The sequence below is a fragment of the Myotis myotis genome, unplaced genomic scaffold (genome assembly GCF_014108235.1).
Source record: "Myotis myotis isolate mMyoMyo1 unplaced genomic scaffold, mMyoMyo1.p scaffold_m19_p_3, whole genome shotgun sequence".
Taxonomy (NCBI): Eukaryota; Metazoa; Chordata; class Mammalia; order Chiroptera; family Vespertilionidae; genus Myotis; species Myotis myotis.
In genome coordinates this window covers 202,186,301-202,205,783 of record NW_023416335.1, presented here as the reverse complement: position 1 = coordinate 202,205,783, position 19,483 = coordinate 202,186,301, and the positions used below count along the sequence as shown (strand labels likewise).

Genomic DNA, 19,483 nt, shown 5'->3' with positions numbered 1-19,483 from the left:
AATGAAGAAACTGTAGGCTTCTTAATTAAGGCTAAAACCTTCATATATATTCATATTAAGAAATAGTCTATCTCCTCTGTGGCTATCATGTCAATCTTAAAATAGATCCATATGAAATAAATCTTGAATATTAAACTTATTTTATCTTTTATGTGTTAAATATATTATATTAAATATACTACTTAATAGTTATATTAACCGCACATATTAAATATTCTCAATGATAATTTAAAGATTAAGGTTAGAAACTGTTAACTTTTAAAGTCATTGATAACATGAATTAATGGTAGAAAATAGTATGCATAAAAAAGCAAAATAAGCCCTAGCTAGTTTGGCTCAGTGGATAGAGCATCAGCCTGAGGACTGAAGGGTCCCAAGTTCGATTCCAGTCAAGGGCACATGCCTGGGTTGTGGGTGTACAGAAGGCAGCCAATCAATGATTCTCTCTCATCATTGATGTTTCTATCTCTCTCTCCCTCTCCCTTCCTCTCTGAAATCAATAAAAATATGTATTTTTAAAAAAGCAAAATAAAATAATTCAATGATCTTTGATTCAAAAGAAAAAAAAATTACATCTGCCAAACAGTGGTTCTTCATTTTTCTTTTGAAAATCTGATCAAATCTATGACTGTTTTCTTGAGAAAAATACACATAGATCATGAACACAAAATTTTTCATTCAGTTTCCGAGGAGGACTCACGAATCCTGTGTTAAAACCCCTCACAGAAAAATTGCTAGGGTTTCAGAAGCAGATGAGGTAGTTTGTTTGAATTAAAATATGTGACTTTAGTGTGCTCCATCACAAATTAAAATTTAATCATTATTACTGTGAAAGTCTATCACTTCAAGATAACATGGAAAAGAGCTAAATTCTAAGAAACTATTGTTACAAAGCAAAGAAATAAAGCAAATACATTTATCACATAAGTTAACTTCTTTACTGTTTTTCCTGTTAACTCCTTTTATGCTTTGAATGAGAATGAACTTCATGAACTGACTTATGCCCAGAGAGTAAGAGTAAGGTAAGTAAATATTCTGCACAGAACTGAAATAAGGCAGCAGCTGCTGGCAAAAGGGAAGTAGATGGGGAGTGAAGCCAAGATGTTCAGCAAGAGAATTTGGTGTAGTATGCTGCAGGAATACTACAAATACTGCAGTATTACAAAAGGGAGAGACAGAAACAGACAGGGTCTAAAATCGCTCTTCTGAGAAAATTTATTTGTTGAAAATATTCTATTAACGGCAACACTGACTATCTTCTGGTTGTCTACAAGTTGGGGTACATCTGCAACAAGGTCTGTTATTGACTTTTCTAATAAGCAGTCTTCTCGGGGAGATAATGCAGTATTACTTAAAGGTGAAAGAACTACTTAGATCAGCTATTATGACCTGAAAATCATGGGAAAGCAAGGAAAAGTAATCCTAACAGAAATGTGTTTAAATGGTTTCTGGAGGCTTCTCTTCAAATATCAGGGATCTACTTTCAGGCAAATTTGGGCCACAAGAGCTAAATGTGTCCAAATAGACGCAAAGGCCTGGCTCTTCTCAGGTTTAGAGGTAGCTGTCAATGCAAGGGCTGCTCACATAGACTGCAAATTTCTAAAGTCAAAGACTGCAAATCTGCCACTAATTCTTTCATTAAGGGAATCAATGTGTAACATTATACTAATCTTTTGTTGAGGCAAAATCCCATCCATAAAACTAATTTTATGTCTGGCACACAAAAACGTAAACCAGACTTTATCAGATAGACCTATAGTTGTTATACTTTAGGAAAGGGAGAAAGAACCTATCTGATAACCCTTTATGAACAGCCAGAGGCTCTGAAACACAGCAGCTGCAGAGGCCTGAATTTATCTCTATGTGAGGAAGAACTGATAGCCCTTTGAGGAATATAGACCTACAATGAAATGAAACATTTTGTACTGTTATGGACAAAAGCTGTCATTAATAAACCTATGTGTAAAATGCTCATTTTATTACAGAAAAAAATGGGGAACGTATACATGAAAAGAATGACTATTAACGGTGAAACAAAGAATATACCTATTTTCTTATTGCCTCGTATAATACAAACTATAATTTGGTAACAAAAGTCATATAGCAACAAAAATTCCTACTGATAACATTTAAACTGTAGACTATATTTCAAAGTAGACAATTTGTGATTTGTAAATATCCTTTTACATATATACCAGAGGCCCGGTGCATGGATTCCTGCACTGGTGGGGTCCCTCAGCCTGACCTGCAGGGGTTGGGCCGAAACCAGCTCTCCGACATCCCCTGAGGGGTCCCAGATTGCAAGAGGGTGGTTCTCAGGTGATGCACCCCGGAATCGGGCTCCCTCCTCTCTGGTTCCAGGTGCGTCACCCGAGAACCACAGCTGCCAAGTCACTGCAGTTCGGCAGCTCCTGCGATCATCTTCCCCCTGGTGGTCATTGCGCATCATAGCTACCAGTCGGACGGTTGGTCGGTTAGGCATATATATATATATATATATATATATTTTTTTTTTTTTTTCCACACAGATTCTTAAAGTACTTTAAATTTTCATTCTACTGAATAGATTTTAAAAAAAAACTCTAGGGACTGTCTAGCCTGCAGGCTATATAAAGCTCGAGAAATCATTTGGTCTGGCCCTGCCAAGGCATTAGGGGTGAGTTAATTAAATGTCTGACCAAATACTTACTGCAGGCTCATTTTTAAGTTGTTAATTTTGTGTGGTCTGCGAATGATGTTATAAATATCCAAATGGCTCTTGGCAGAAAAAAGGCTCCCCACCCCTGAAATGAATGACTGAAGACTTACAGTAGAAATGGCATTCACCATGCCATTGGTAATCTGGTCTTGACGCATGTGTTTGACTACATCAAACTGGGCTGCTCTTTGCTTAGGAATCACCTGGTCTGCAATCTTCTTCATTTCAGAATTAAATTTCTTGAACAAATCTTCAAAAAGAAGAGATAAAAGCTAAAAAAAAAAAAAAAAGTATATGGTGAACTTTCAAAATGCATTACTAGCTTGTTTAATACCCTTTAGGTTCTTATTAAACTGTTAAAAACACAAAATGAAGAAACTGCTTCAAACTGAAAAAATATATTTTAAAGTAAAACTTGACAAAGATGAACCTTTTTTAAAAATATGTATTTTAATTGATTTCACAGAGGAAGGGAGAGGGAGAGAGAGAGAGATAGAAACATCAATGATGAGAGGGAATCATTGATCGACTGCTTTCCTGCATGCCCCACATTGGGATCAAGCCCACAACCGGGCATGTGCCCTGACTGAGAATGGGAACCATGAGCTTCTGGTTCATAGGTCAAGACACTCAACCACTGAGCCACACCAGCTGGGTGGTGGTATAATTTTTTAAAGTTGTATCATACAGAGAGACACATTTTTAAGTATTTACAGAATGTGATTTGATATCTGAGATATTGAAATGATTTGATACCCTAAAGATTCCACCAAAAAACTACTGGAACTGATAAGTAAATTCAATAATGTAGCAGGAAGCAAGATAAATATCCAGAAATCGGTTGCATTTTTATACAACAATAATGAATTATCAGAAAGGGAAGCTAAGAAAACAATCCCATTTACAATTGCATAAAAAAATAAAAACACACCTAGAAATAAATTTAACCAAGGAGGTAAAAAACCTTTACTTAGAAAATTATAAGACACTGAAAAAAGAAATTGAAGAAGATACAAATAAATGAAAGCACTTACCATGTTCATGGATAGAAAGAATATTGTTAAAATGTCCATACTACCCAAAACAATCTATATATTCAACACAATTCTTATCAAAATACCAATGGTGTATTTCACAGAACTAGAACAAACAATCTAAGAATTTATATAGAACCAACAAAGATCCTGAATAGCCACAGCAATCTTGAAGAAAGAAGAATAAAGTTGGAGGAATCATGCTACCTGATATCAAACTATACTACAAGACCACAGTAATCAAAAAAAGCATGGTAATGGCATAAAAACAGACATATAGATGAACGGAACAGAGTAGAGAGCCCAGAAAAAAACCCAGGCTTAAATGGCCAATTAATATTTGACAAAGGAGGCTAGGACATACAATAGGGTAAAGATAGTCTATTCAATAAATGGTGGTGGGAAAATTTAACAGATTATGTACAAAAAAATAAAACTAGACCACCTTCTTATACCATATACAAGAATAAACTCAAAATGGATTAAAGACTTAAATGTTAAACTCAATACCATAAAAATTTTAGAAGAAAACATAGGCAGTAAAATCTCAAACATTTCTCTTAGTAATATTTTTTCTGAAATATCTTCTTGAGCAAGGGAAACAAAAGAAAAAATAAACAAATAGGACTACATCAATCTAAAAAGTTTTTACACAGCAAAGGAAGCCATCAACAAAATGAAAAGACAACCAACTGATTGGGAGGACATTAATATATGTGATAAGGAGTTAATATCTAAAATTTAAAGAACTCATATAACTCAACACCAAAAAGCCAAACAATAAATTGAAAAAAGGGCAGAGGACCTGAATAGACACTTTTCCAAAGAGGACACACAGATGGCTAATAGACATGAACAGATGCTCAATATCACTAATCATCAGAGAAATGTGCATTAAATCCACAATGAGCTATCACCTCACACCTGTCAGAATGGCTATCATCAATGAATTAACAAAGCCTGGTCATGGTGGTTCAGTGACTGAGTACTGACCTCTGAACCACGAGGTTACAGTTCGATTCCAGTTCAGGGCACATATCCAGGTTGCAGGCTCAATCCCCAGTAGGGGGCATGGAGGAGGCAGCCGATCCATGATTCTCTTTCATCATTGATGTTTCTCTCTCTCACTCTCTCCCTCTCCTTTCCTCTCTGAAATCTATTTTTTAAAATATATTTTATTGATTTTTTTACAGAAAGGAAGGGAGAGGGATAGAGAGTTAGAAACATCGATGAGAGAGAAACATTGATCAGCTGCCTCCTGCACACTCCCCTTTGGGTATGTGCCCACAACCAAGGTACATGCCCTTGACCGGAACGAACCTGGGACTCTTGAGTCCGCAGGCTGACGCTCTATCCACTGAGCCAAACCGGTTAGGGCTGAAATCAATTTTTAAAAATGTATTAAAAAATAAAGTAAATAAATAAATCAACAAAGAATATTCAAGAGAATGTGTAGAAAAGGGAACCCTCGTGCACTGTTGGTGGGAATGCCGATTCGGGCAGCCAACATGGAAAATAGTATAGAGGTTCCTTGAAAGATTAAAAGTGGAACAGCCTTATGTCCCAGTGATTCCACATCTGCGTATATGTCCAAACGAACCCCAATCACTAATTCAAAAGAATATATGCAGCCCTATGTTCACTGCAGTATTATTTATAACAGCCACGCTATGGAAGCAACCCAAGTGTCCATCAGTAGGCAAGTGGATAAAAAAAACTGTAGTACATATACACAATGGAATATTACTCGACCATTCAAAGAACAAAATCTTAACAATTTGCAACAGCATGGATGGACCTAGATGGTATTATGTTAAATGAAGTCAGTCAGTCAGAGAAAGATGATATGATTTTACCTACATGTGGAATCTAAAGAACAATATAAAAGAACAAACAAAACAGAAACAGACTTATAAAGAGAACAAACTGATGGTTACCAGAGGGAAGGAGGGGTTTGAGGGACTGGATGAAATAGGTGAAGGAACTGAGTTCAGATTGGTAGTTACAAAATAGTTACAACACAGTCATGGGGATGTAAAGTACAGAATATGAAATATAGTCAATACTATTGTTATAATTATATATGGTACCAGCTGGGTACTGGAAATACCAGGGTGAACACTTTGTAAAGTATATGATTATCTAACCACTATGCTGCATACCTGAAACTAATACAAAATAGTATTGAATATCTACTTATATGAAAACCATGGGTGGTGTTCATCACATACAGACGGACAGCCGAGACTGAGCTGAGCGGAAGGAAGTCAGTCCTACAGGGGTTGTCTTGGCAACGGCTATGCCCTCCCCCAAGCTGTTTCCTGTAAGGGCGGAGTTTGAGGCAGGAACCCGCCCTGGGAGCATGGAGGCAGATCTTTCTAAAGTGTGCTGCGCCAGCATGGGGTGAACCTGAGTGGGGGTGGCTGAAAGGCTTAGAAAAGACAGACAAGAGAATGAAAGCTGGGTCTCGGTGGGGCACTGCTTCTCTGAGAGACATCGACCACGCCCACAGCCATGCCTTTATTTTATAGCAGATGCCAGGAGGCAAAGTAAGGGCGTGACCAAGATGTCTACAACATTCTCCTGGGTTTCAAGCCTACTCAACTACATGCACCTGAACTTTATCAAGCCCACATCACTCAGGCACATGGGGCCACGTGTTCGGACCATAGATTCAAGCTTACAACTACAGCTGTTGGCTATAATTGTGCTGGGAGGGCCCTGCCCTCCAAGCTGGGACTTGCATGTGGCAATGAGAGGATTGTGCCCTCTCATCAGTCCAAGGCTTGAACCTGTCCAAAACACTGTAGCGGCTCCCCACAATAAAGTTCTAATTCTGTTTCTTTGTTACTAATGTTGTGGCCCCACCTCATAACAAAGAAACAAAGGAAAATTTCCCCATCAAATTTCTGAATAGTATTACTCCTCCGGGAATGCCGTGTCATAAATTAAAATTGAAAGTGGGTGCAATCATCATGCTATTGAGAAATCTCAATAGTAAATGGGGTTTTTGTAATGGTACCAGATTTATTATCAAAAGATTACGACCTAACATTATCAAAGCTGAAGTATTAACAGGATCTGCAGAGGGAGAGGCTGTTCTGATTCCAAGAATTAATTTGTCCCCATCTGACACTGGCCTCCCATTTAAATTGATTTGATGACGGTTTCCCGTGATGCCAGCATTTGTGATGACTATTAATAAATCACAAGGACAAACTTTAGACAAAGTAGGCATATTCCTACCTGAACCCGTTTTTGCACATAGTCAGTTATATGTTGCTTTCTCTCGAGTTTGAAGAGCATGTGATGTTACAATTAAAGTTCTAAATACTTCATCACAAGGGAAATTAGTCAAGCACTCTGAAAGTGTTTTCACTCTTAATGTGGTGTACAGGGAGATATTAGAATAAGTTTAATCACTTTACTAGTCATTGTTTGCATCACTGTTGTTTTCATATCATGTTTTTGTTGTTTTCATACCATGTTTTTGTCGTTTTTATATCATGCCTCTGTTGTTGTTATATCCTTTTGTTACTGTTTATTTATTAATAAATTTATATATTATTTTCATATACATTTTACTAATTTCCTTTCATCTCTCACACTTCTATTATAGAGAAAGGGCAAATAGCAATATTAAAATATCTCCACTAATTAATTCCCTATTAAAAAATATATACTTTATTGATTTTTTACAGAGAGGAAGGGAGAGGGATAGAAAGTTAGAAACATCAATAGAGAGAAACATCAATCAGCTGCCTCCTGCACACTCCCCACTGGGGATGTGCCCACAACCAAGGTACATGTCCTTGACCGGAATCAAACCTGGGACCCTTGAGTCCAAAGGCCGATGCTCTATCCACTGAGCCAAAACGGTTAGGGCAATTAATTCCCTTTTAATGTGCATGAATTTCGGCTACTAGTAAACTATAATTTAAAAAATTACATAAATTAAAAAAAAAGAAAAGAACTGATTTGATAATCAGATTTGTTTAAACAACCCAATTTGTGGAATAGGGGAAGTGGGAGAGAATTAAGGAGGACATAGATAAAACAAGATTGACTTCTATTGATAACTGAAGTTGCATGATGGATATATGTGAGCAAATTGTATTTGCTAATTCTATTTTAAATATTTAATATTAAATTTCAAATATTTAATATTATTTTAATAGCTAATTCTATTTTTACATATATTTTAAATTTTGTACATGTTTAAAGATTTTTAATGAAAACTAATTCTAAACTTTATACGGAAAGCCAAGACCCTAAAATAGCCAAGACACTCCTGAAAAAGGTGAAGGGCCTGATGACTGCATAGACAAATTGACCAATGAGTACAACCAAGAGTCCAGAAAGAAACCCACACATATTTTAAGGCACTTCAGATCATTGAGGAAATAAAGACTATATGATAAATGGTACTTGAACTTGCTATTCATTTGAAAAACAAATGAAATTGGATGGCTTACTTCATTCCATACACAAAAATCCATTCTAGATTACTAAAGAACAAATACCAAAGGCACAGGTTTAAAAATAAAAAAACAGTATTTAAAAATATATAGGCTTGACAAAACTGACCACAAAATTATAAACTTTTAGACATCAAAGATCCCACAAAGTTTTGTTGTTTTAAAGAAAAAGAATCCAGACTGAGAAAAAGAATTAGCAAAACATATAACCCAAAGTAGAAACCCAAGTATATAAAAAAATCTTGAAATCAATAAGGAAAATGCAACAACTCAAATGGTATTTCAAAGAAGAAAAGCAAGAATCCTCAATAAACATAAGTAAAAGAGGCTCAATCTCATTAGTAATGAAGAAAATGCAAATTAAGATCACAAGGAGATGCCACTTTACACCCATTAGATAATCTAGACAAAAATTGAAAAGTTTGATACTAAGTCATAGGATGAAGATTATCAGCAACTCATGTACAATGCAATGAACAAATATTTGGAAAACTAGTTTGACATTCTCCACTTATGTTGAAGATTTAACTTGACTCCAATGACTAGGCAATCTTATTTTTGTAATTTCTTGCATATGGATGCCAGAAGATATTAATAAGAATGTTAATATTTTTAAAAAGGAAAATATACACTAATTGTTTACATAAAGAGGGATTCTGAAATTCAGTGAAATCTTGTAAGCTAAAGATTTTCTAAATTCTATACTATGTTCTTGAATGTTTACTACCCATTGGCAGTTTTTTTTGACTCATAATGAAAAATTCAAAGCCAATGAATCTTCTTTAGTCATTACTGAAGAAAGAATTTCCTAAGTAGAATGTGATATTATGCTTTCTCCCCTTAAGTTAGACACAGTTTCCACTTTTCTATTAGAACTGACTTTGCAGATAGGAAAGCCAAGATTCTGGACTTGAATTTACCCTGTCAGAACAGTTCTAAAAAGAAAATTTCCTCCTCTAAAGAGCTTAATCCTTTCTTCCACTCAGATCCAGCAGTTTCACTCCTGGAAAGAAAGACTATGAGAATGGAAGCAGGTGCAGAGGGGTGAAGGGAGGAAGAAACCCATTTCAGCAACTTCCTGTGGAAACTGGCAAAAGGAACTTGAATAAGCATTCTGAACAGAAGCAAATGGCCTTAGCTTACACCACAACAGCTCAGCTCTATTTTAATTAGTCTCTTACACTTAGACTTTTGTGTCTCGAATTATGACAAGGATTTTTTAAATCCCAGCTGAATGTGTTGCAGCCCCCTGATTCAAACACAAGGAAATGCTCCGGGTACTAAACAGGTAAAAAGTAAGGGCACACTCATCAGAACTACTGCCTAATTAATAAATGTCTCCACCCCTGAATTTTCAATTTAAGAGAAATGTTCTCCAGTTCACAGTGTAGTGAGACACTACAAGGCCAAATCACACAATAAGCCACATTATTTAGGTCAACAGTGAAATAATTAAAAGGGATGGAATGAATGCTGGTGATAATATTCAATATCTTTCGTTGCTAGTATGAGGCCTTTCAGTTTGCTTAAGACAGGAGTACTAAAGAGCACATCATATTTAAGGAAAAAATGCTGACAGCTCATCAATTGATTTTCAATGAAAATCCTAAAAAAATTAATAAAGAAGTTAAGCTGCTGAAACACAGTTTCACCAATTAGCTTAATGTCAGAGAATTCTAATTAGGCATCTTGAGAATGCTATTTAGTGTTTAAGCTTTCAGAGTGCCAAATTCTCCTTTTCACACAAACTGGTTGCAAAATTAAAGACATTAGGCAGCCTTAATTACATTATCAGAACAGCTGGGATTAGGCAATCTCTGAAGTCAAGACGGCATTCTTTTGTCACAGGGTGGAAATCCCTGGCTTTCCAGGGTGCCGGATTTTGGTGCCGTTCCATATCTCACCCATACAAAGCAAGCTGCATTAGAAACAAAAAAATTGCAGACAAAGAATAGAGTAATGCTCAGCAAATAATGAACACATTACGGAAAAAGAAAAGGTAGGTGAAAAGATTAAGCCTGAACTGGGTAGGTTTTGCTAACACCTCTACTGGCAGCTGGCCTGCCAGTCCTCAGGTGGCAGCAAGACTGAAGGAAAGCTCTGTGGACCCGTTTGGCCGGTGGATACAGCTCTGTTATCTAAAGCTAAAGCACATTTATCCCCCCTCATCCCAGGGGGTGGGAAATTAGCAGCTATTGTTTTTACACATTTTAGCCAACACAATGCCTTTTATGTCTTTACATTGTTTAGAAAGTGATGTTTTCTTGCACACGGGAACCCTCATTTTAATTTTAATTTTTTAAGCAACAGGACAGTTTCTCCTCTACCCTCTCCTGACTCCATTCCTTATTCCTCTAAACAACCGACTCTTTTTTTTTTTTTTAATGAACTCATTTAACTACATGATTTTTTTTCCAATTAAAAAACTGTAAAAATTGAGACTGATGGTGGTGGGGATACCCATAATCCCCTGAACAGTGGTCACCTGCCAATACCCACCTGCTAGCATCAGCCATTAACCAAATAGAACCTCCCAAGTATTTAGATATTAACTTTCCCCCCAAACCTAAAATTGCTATAAATTTTTAATTTTAGTTTTAAAATTTTAGTTGTGGTAGTATCTGCTGGTTACCATCCCAATTATCACCATCAGCCATGCAGAATACTGCCATAGCCTCCAAACCACTCCACTCAGGCCTGTTCATCTCCGAATCAGATCTCTCTAAACCAGTGATGGCGAACCTATGACACGCGTGTCAGAGGTGACACGTGAACTCATTTTTTTTGGTTGATTTTTCTTTGTTAAACGGCATTTAAATATATAAAATAAATATCAAAAATACAAATCTTTGTTTTACTGTGGTTGCAAAGATCAAAAAATTTCTATATGTGACATGGCACCAGAGTTAAGTTAGGGTTTTTCAAAACGCTGACACGCCGAGCTCAAAAGGTTTGCCATCACTGCTCTAAACTGAAAACAGGTTGCATCATTTCCCTGATTAAAACTCTCCAATGGTTTCCCACTGCATGTAAAACTAAATACACCCCCCTTCCATGACCTACAAGCTAGTTCTCCAATGTCATCTCTCACCACCTCCACCTCCATGCACTTCAGCCACAGTGACCCTCTTCCACTTTCTCCAGCACCAGAAACTACCTGGGGATGGATACCCCTGCTTGGGTCTCTTGCTGGAATGCAGTTCCCAGGGTTATGAAAGAATGGCTTCACCTCATTCAAGTCTTAGCTGGCATAGCCGAGGGTTCAGCTTAAACATGTAACTTTTTCAGAGATCTTTCCTGACCATCCTGACTAACACCCTTTCCCCCAGCAACACCTACCCCTCTCTAGCATTAGCAATTTTTAGTCTTCTTTAAATACTTATAACTATCTAAAATTACCACATTATTTACAGTTTACTTGTTCATTGTCTCTTTTATCAAAATGCATACTCTTGAGAGCAGGTGACTCATAAAATCTCAGTCACCAATGTATCTCAGTGTAGAGTACTTTATCTGGAGATAGAGAGATGAATATAAATGGTTCCTGCCCTCAATAAACTTACAGTCTATAGATGGAAAGAGCCTGCAGGTAAAGAATTATATAGTAATTCAGCATGCAAATAAAGACCTGAACAAAGTGCTGAGGGCATTTGGAAAACAGAGCAATTAACTTATTCCTGAGGTTCACAGATGGTTTCAGAAAGGATGACTCAAAGAATGAAGAATGGGGGGAGAACCAAGATGGCGGCATAGGTAAACACCTATACTTGCTGCCTCTCACAACCACATCAAAACTACAACTAAAAGACAAAACAATTATCACCCAGAACTGCAGGAAAGCTGACTGAGTGAAAGTTCTACAACTATAAGGAAAGAAAAAAGCGCATTGAGACTGGTAGGAGGTGCGGAGGCGCACACTGAACGGGCTGGCAACTGGGTGCGCTGTTGTTGTTTTTCAACTTGGAGGGAGAAACAAGCTCCCGTCTGCTCTGAACTCCAGTTCCGATAGAGACTCTGGGGACCCAGACTCATACGGAGAGAAAGTGGACTGTCTGGCATCGAACCAGAACGCGAGGGCGGCTTTCTCTCAGAGGTGCTCACAGCAATCATTGTTCCTGCGCAGGGGCGCCAGACACGAAGACATGGGGACCTCTCCGATGCAGGGCTGACAGGCAGCCATTGCTGTTTGCTCCACCCTGGTGATTCCCTGAGACCCCACCATACCCAATTTACAACCCCACCCAAGCTGTGCACAGCGGCTTTTGCATATGAATGGCCAGTCCTTTCTTTGCCTAAAACCTGTCAAACTGCAGCTGGATCAGAGAGACCCAAAGCTTCCAAAAGCAGGCTCAAGGCCCAGCAGCAGCAGCCTGCCTTACTTCACAGCTGGGCCTCATCTGGGCACTTCCAAACCCCATACAAAGAGGAGGAATCTGCGGATCTCTCTGTAGCCCCTGCTGGGTGGTCTCAGGCAGTGGCTGACTTTGCAACTCCTTGGAGATCCAAGAGCCAATGTACCCAGTGGTCAGTGTGAGACCACACCAGATTACAATTCTTCACATCCATAAGTGACACACTCAAGGGGCAGACTCAGTGACCATCAAAGCCCCACTAAAGCAAGTCCTGCCACATAAGGGTATCTCCTGCACAGCAGTCCTTCCATTGTAGACATAGCTGGTCCTCACAGCCAATTGGCCTGAAGGTCAATTCCTCCCAGTGATACCTACAACATTCAAGGCTTAACTACAACAAGACTGTGCACACAGCCCACAAAGGGATGCACCAAGAGTGTCCACCTCAGGTGATTGGGGAGGCTGAGCCACTGGGCCCTATAGAACACCTACCACACAAGGCCACTCTTTCAACACAGGGAAGCAGCCTAAACGCGGAGACAAAGAAACACGTCATGAATGAAAGAAACAGAGGAAAGCAAACTACTGGATATAGAGTTCAAAACTATGGTTATAAGGTTACTCAAGAATCTTCTAAAAACCTCCGAGGAACTTAGTGAGACCTTCAAGGATCTTAGTGCGAATGCCAAAGAAATGGAAAAGGACCAGTCAGAAATTAAGCATATACTGACTGAAATAAAGAATAATATACAGAGATTCAACAGTAGATTAGAGGATCCCAAGAATCAAATCAAAGATTTGAAATATGAGGAAGCAAAAAATACCCAACCGGAAAGCAAAAAGAAAAAAGAATCCAAAAATATGAAGATAGTGTAAGGAGCCTCTAGGACAACTTCAAACATAACAATATCCGAATTATGGGGGTGCCAGAAGAAGAGAGAGAGCAAGATATTGAAAACCTATTTGAAGAAATAATGATAGAAAACTTCCCCTACCTGGTGAAAGAAATAGACTTACAAGTCCAGGAAGTGCAGAGAACCCCAAACAAGAGGAATCCAAAGAAGACCACACCAAGACACATGATAATTAAAATGCCAAGGGCAAAAGACAAAGAGAGAATATTAAAAGCAGCAAGAGAAAAACAGTTAGTTAGCTGCAAGGAAGTACCCATATGACTATCAGCTGATTTCTCAACAGAAACAATGCAGGGAGTGGCAAGAAATATTCAAAGTGATGAATACCAAGAACCTACAACCAAGATTACTCTACCCAGCAAAGCTATCATTTAGAATTGAAGGTCAGATAAAGAGCTTCAAAGATAAGAAAAAGCTAAAGGAGTTCATCACCACCAAACCAGTATTATATGAAATGCAGAAGGGTATTCTTTAAGAAGAGGAAGAAGAAAAAGGTAAAGATAAAAAATTATGAACAACAAATACATATCTATCAACAAGTGAATCTATGAATCAAATGAATAAAAAATCTGATGAACAGAATAAGCTGGTGAATAGAATCAGGGGCATGGAAAGGGAGCGGACTGACAACTCTCGGGGGGAAGAGGGTGTGAGGGTGCGGGAAGAGATTAGACAAAAATCTTACACCTATGGACAAGGTCAGTGGAGGGAGTGTGAAGCATTGGGGTGGGGTGTGAACTGAGTGGAGGGGAGCTACAGGGGGAAAAAAGAGGAACATCTGTCATAATCTGAACAATAAAGATTAAAAATTTTTTTTAAATGATGAATGGGTAGGAGCTCCTCAGGGGGAAAGGGAAAGGGAGATAAGGGAAGGGAGACTAGGGCAGAAGGCATAACTCAAAGGCACTTAAGATCAAAGAGTATCATGGTGTGTTTAAGGCGATGCAAGTGCTCACTTTGGCACAAGATCAGGCTATAAAAAGGTGTATAGAGGCAAGATCATCAAGGACCCCATTAGCCCTGCTAGAGTCTAAATTTTGTTCTACAGAGCAGACAGAACAAAGTTTATTAATTCCACACAGGGTTTTCAGGGAAAGGGCAAATAGGCAGAGAAACAAGCTCTTACATCCCACTTCAACCAGAAGCTCAACTTTTATTTATTTTAATGTTGGGATTCTAAGAGTTCATGCTTTAAAAACCTTGAAATCCACATCTGAAGCTCAAGCTGAGGGATGCTCCTGGGAAAAGGACCCGTGCTTCAACTAATCTCAAATAAATGCTCAGGAATGTGTGAGGGTTGCTTTCTTTCCACTAGGTGAATAGGCAGGCACCTGGACAGAGCCTCCGTCACAAACAGATAGGAGGAGCAGCTAAGAATCAGAGAAGGTACACAGGGAAGTCAAATGTACTAGTTCTATATTAACTCTTAAGATGAGCTGGGACATGTGAATACTTGTTTTATGAGTCTTAATACACAAACACACATACACATCCTATCTAATAAAAGAGAAACATGGTAATTGGTGTACGACCGCTACCCTTCCCATTGGCTAATCAGGGCAATATGCAAATTAACTGCCAGCCAAGATGGCGGCCGGCAGCCAGGCAGCTTGAAACTAACATGAGGCTTGCTTGCTTCAGTGACGGAGGAAACCAACGTTCCCCGCCTGCCTTGCCGGCCTCTGAGCCTGCAGTTTAAGAAACATTGTAACAAATACAGAAGCTAAACAAAACCCCAGAAACCTGCTTTCAGCGAGCCGGGATGTCAGAGCTGGAGTTATAGATTGTTTCGATTATAGAACCGAAACAAACCAGATACCTGCTTTCAGGAGCGGAGGCCTAAGAGCTGGAGCCTCAGACCTAAAGCTGGCCCAGAATTAAAAAAAAAAGAAAAAAAGGAGTGGTTGGGAGCTTCCGTCACCCACCAGCCTGAAAACAGCCCTCAGCCCCTCACCCAGACTGGCCAGGCACCCCAGTGGGGACCCCCACCCTGAAGGGTGTGTGACCAGCTGCAAACAGCCATCATCCCCTCACCCATGCTGGCCAGGCACCCCAGTGGGGACCCCCACCCTGAAGGGTGTGTGACCAGCTGCAAACAGCCATCATACCCTCACCCAGGCTGGCCAGGCACCCCAGTTGGGACCCCCACCCTGAAGGGTGTGTGACCAGCTGCAAACAGCCATCATACCCTCACCCAGGCTGGCCAGGAACCCCAGTGGGGACCCCCACCCTGATCCAGGACACCCTTCAGGGCAAACCAGCCAGCCCCCACACGTGCACCAGGCCTCTATCCTATATAGTAAAAGGGTAATATGCCTCCCAGCACCGGGATCAGCGGAGCTGCGAGGCCTCCCGGCACCAGGATCAGCGTGACAGGGGGCAGCGCCCAAACCCCCTGATCGCCCTGCGGCTCTGTGTGTGACAGGGGGTGGGGCCACAACCTCCCTATCGGCCCTGCTCTGTTCGTGACAGGGGAAGGTGCCCCAACCTCCTGATCAGCCCTGCTATGTGCCTGATACGGGGGAGCTCCCCAACCCCCTGATCGCCCTGCGGCTCTGTGTGTGACAGGGTGCGGCGCCCCAACACCCGCCCCCCCCGACGGGCCCTGCTCTGTGATGGGGTAGAGCCATAACCTCCCCATCGGCCATGTCTTGAGTGTGACAGTGGCGCCCCAACCCCCTGATCGACCCTGCTCTGTGGGTGATAGAGGGCGGCGCCCCAATGCCCCCCCCCCAACGGGCCCTGCTCTGTGTGTGATGGGGTAGAGCCATAACCTCCCCATCAGCCCTGCGCTGAGTGTGACAGTGGCAGCGCCCCAACCCCCTGATCAGCCCTGCTCTGTGGGTGATAGAGGGTGGTGCCCCAACCCCCTGATCCACCCTGCTCTGTGTGTGACAGGGGGCGGTGCCCCAACTACCCTATCGGCCCTACTCTGAGTGACAGGGGGGAGCTCCTCAACCCCCTGATGGGCCCTGCTCTGTGCGTGACAGGGGGGAGCTCCCCAACCCCCTGATCGACCCTGCTCTGTGCGTGACAGGGGTAGCTCCCCAACCCCCTGATGGGCCCTGCTCTGTGTGTGACAGGGGGCAGTGCCCCAACCCCCTGATCGGCCCTGCTCTGTGCGTGACAGGGGGTGGCGCCACAACCTCCCTATCGACCCTGCCTTGAGTGTGACAGGGGGCGGTGCCCCAACCCCCCAATCGGCCCTACCCTGAGCGTGACTGAGGGTGGCATCGCAACCTCCCGATCCGCCCTGCTCTGTGCATGACAGGGGGCGGCGCCCCAACTCCCCAATCGGCCCTGCTCTGAGTCCGACCAGGGGCTGCACCTAGGGATTGGGCCTGCCCTCTGCCACCCGGAGCAGGCCTAAGCCAGCAGGTCGTTATCTCCCGAGGGGTCCCAGACTGCGAGAGGTCACAGGCCAGGCTGACGGACTCCCCCCCCCCCCCGAATGCACAAATTTTTGTGCACTGGGCCTCTAGTCCTATATAATAAAACCCTAATATGCAAACTGACTGATCAGTGGAATGACTGGTTGCTATGACATGCACTGACCACCAGGGGGCAGATGCTCCATGCAGGAGCTGCCCTCTGGTGGTCAGTGCGCTCCCACAGGGGGAGTGCCGCTCAGCCAGAAGCCAGGCTGACAGTTGGCAAGTGCAGCGGCGGTGGCAGGAACCTCTTCCGCCTCCGCAGCAGGGCTAAGAACTCCTTGAGGGATGTCTGCCTGCAGTCCTAAGCCGGCAGGCGGGCATCCCCTGAGGGGTCCCAAATTGCAAGAAGGCGCAGCCTGGGCTAAAGGACCCCCTCTCCCTGCCCAATGCACAAATGCCGTGCACCAGGCCTCTTGTTATATATAATCTTGTATGCATGAAATTTTTCATAACTAAAAAGTATATATATAAAAGCAGGCATATGTCAATTTCTGTAGAAACACATGCATTTCATTGATTAAATCCCTCCTTAAGTAAGAAGGACTGGAAGTAATGGCCAAGCAACATTCAGAGACATGCTGCTCTGAATATCTGTTTCCTATTAATGAGGACAAATTGTTTTAGCATGTGATTTCTTCTAAAATTGCAAAGCCTGACCTCCAAACTTGCCTCTGACAAAGGACTCAAAAATGAGGCCCATAAAGATTAACATAAATTCACACATAGGCCTGAATGTCTGCAAGCCAAGAGTTTCTAATAGTACAACTTTAAAATGATAAAGATATTTGTATACACATAAGATACCTTTGAAAGGATAGAGTAAAGAAAGGGCAAAGTGACTATCACTGGCGAGAGGAACTAGGAAACTGGGTCATGGGTCAGGTGGGAAGGGAGGTCAGAATTGGGAGATTCATTTTCACTGTAAACTTTCTTATAATTGTCTGCAACCCATGTAATGCTAATATGTTATTTTTAAAAGCATTTTTACTGTATATTGTGATTTTTATTTTAATATCTGCTATTTGCTAATGCTTAATTTACTGCTTTATTTTTTTAATCATAACACTGCTTATTTAAAAATTAAAAATACTTGTTTGAATTGGTAAGACAAATAACCATGAGAATAGCAAAAAGAGCATCTTATATCCCAACTGCGATTAAAAAACTAAATGGAATGTTTCAGCTGTTTGATGCAAGGAGAAAGAACTCAGAGGTTTATAGCCAATTCAACTGCCTTAAAACAAACAATAAGCAGAACACTCTTCAGAGGAATAGGACAGAATCTAGAGACTACAACTCATCATCCATAATGTTCATTAGGATACAATCCAAGACTACTAGACATATGAAGAAACAGAAAAATATGACCCATACTCAAGAGAAAAAACTAAGAGACTGATCATAAGATGAGAGATGTTGGAATTATCAGGCTAGGATTCTGAAGTAGCTATAAAATTCAAGGATATAAATGAAAATATGATTGCAATGAATGAACAAAGAGGTCTCAGTAGAAAAACAGAAGCTATAAAAATACCCAAATGAAAATTATAGAAGTGAAAAATAATAATTATCTAAACTGGACAATTTATCTAAGAGGATATTAGAGATGACATAAGAAATAAGTAAACCTGAAAGTAGATCAATAGAAATTATTCAATCTGAAGAACAAAATTGAAAATTAACAGAGCCTCAATATCCAAGTGTCTAACAATATAATTTGAATCAGAAGAAGAGAAACTAGTACAAAAAAGATAGCTAAAGAAATGAACCCTAAAAATTTCTCAAATTTGCTGAAAGACATAAATTTACAGATTTAAGAACTTAACGAACCCAGTACATCCACATGAGGGCAATTCTTTAAAACCAAAGATAAAAAAAAATATCAAAAGCAGCCAAGTCTATATTCTGGCATATTCTAGCTCTTTGATTTAAAGGTAATTTCTGATTTAAGTGCTGAAACATGAAGGTGTTTTTACTTGTTTGTTTTTTTTAATATGTTTTTATTGATTTCAGAGAGGTAGGGAGAGGGAGAGAGAAATAAAACATCAATGATAAGAGAGAATCATCAATCAGCTGTGCCCTGCACACACTATCGGGGATAGAGCCCAAAACCCAGGCATGTGCCCTGCCCGGGAATCAAACCGTGACCTCCTGGTTCATAGGTCAATGCTCAACCACTGAGCCACTCCAGCTAGGCTGAAACATAAAGTTTTGAAGACTTTTAGATATTTACTATCCAGTTGAAAGGGGTACATGCTCTCAGAATAAGATAGCTAAGACGTAAAATGAAATTAGAGACATTCTCACTAACCCACTTCTATTATGCCACCAAAAGTTAGGGGATTGTTTACTTGTTTATTGTCCACCTCTCTCAATAACTAAGGACTAAGGGAAAAGGGAACTTTGTCTTATTCCTTCTGTATTCCCAATTCCTAGAACTATGCCTGGCATATGGCAGCTAATCAATAATAAATATTACTGCTCTGGCCGGTGTGGCTCTGCAGGTTCGATCCCCATTAGGGGCGTGTGCAGAGGGCAAGTGATTGATTATCTCTCTCTGCTCCCCTTTCCCT

At 40.5% G+C, this 19,483-nt stretch overlaps 1 protein-coding gene across 9 annotated transcripts in view; it reads right to left on the bottom strand.

The window, feature by feature from the left end:
- The window catches only part of POLR3B (RNA polymerase III subunit B), a 106,778-nt gene that overhangs the window by 53,615 nt on the left and 33,680 nt on the right, over nt 1–19,483 (bottom strand). For all 9 annotated transcript variants that reach the window (XR_004966003.1, XR_004966004.1, XR_004966001.1 and 6 more), the window contains one exon: nt 2,809–2,970. Coding sequence is in view for 6 of the 9 variants with exons in the window: in XM_036298705.1 (XP_036154598.1) it covers nt 2,809–2,970 (162 nt within the window). In the remaining 3 variants the exon portion in view is untranslated. The remainder of the gene's footprint in view (nt 1–2,808; nt 2,971–19,483) is intronic.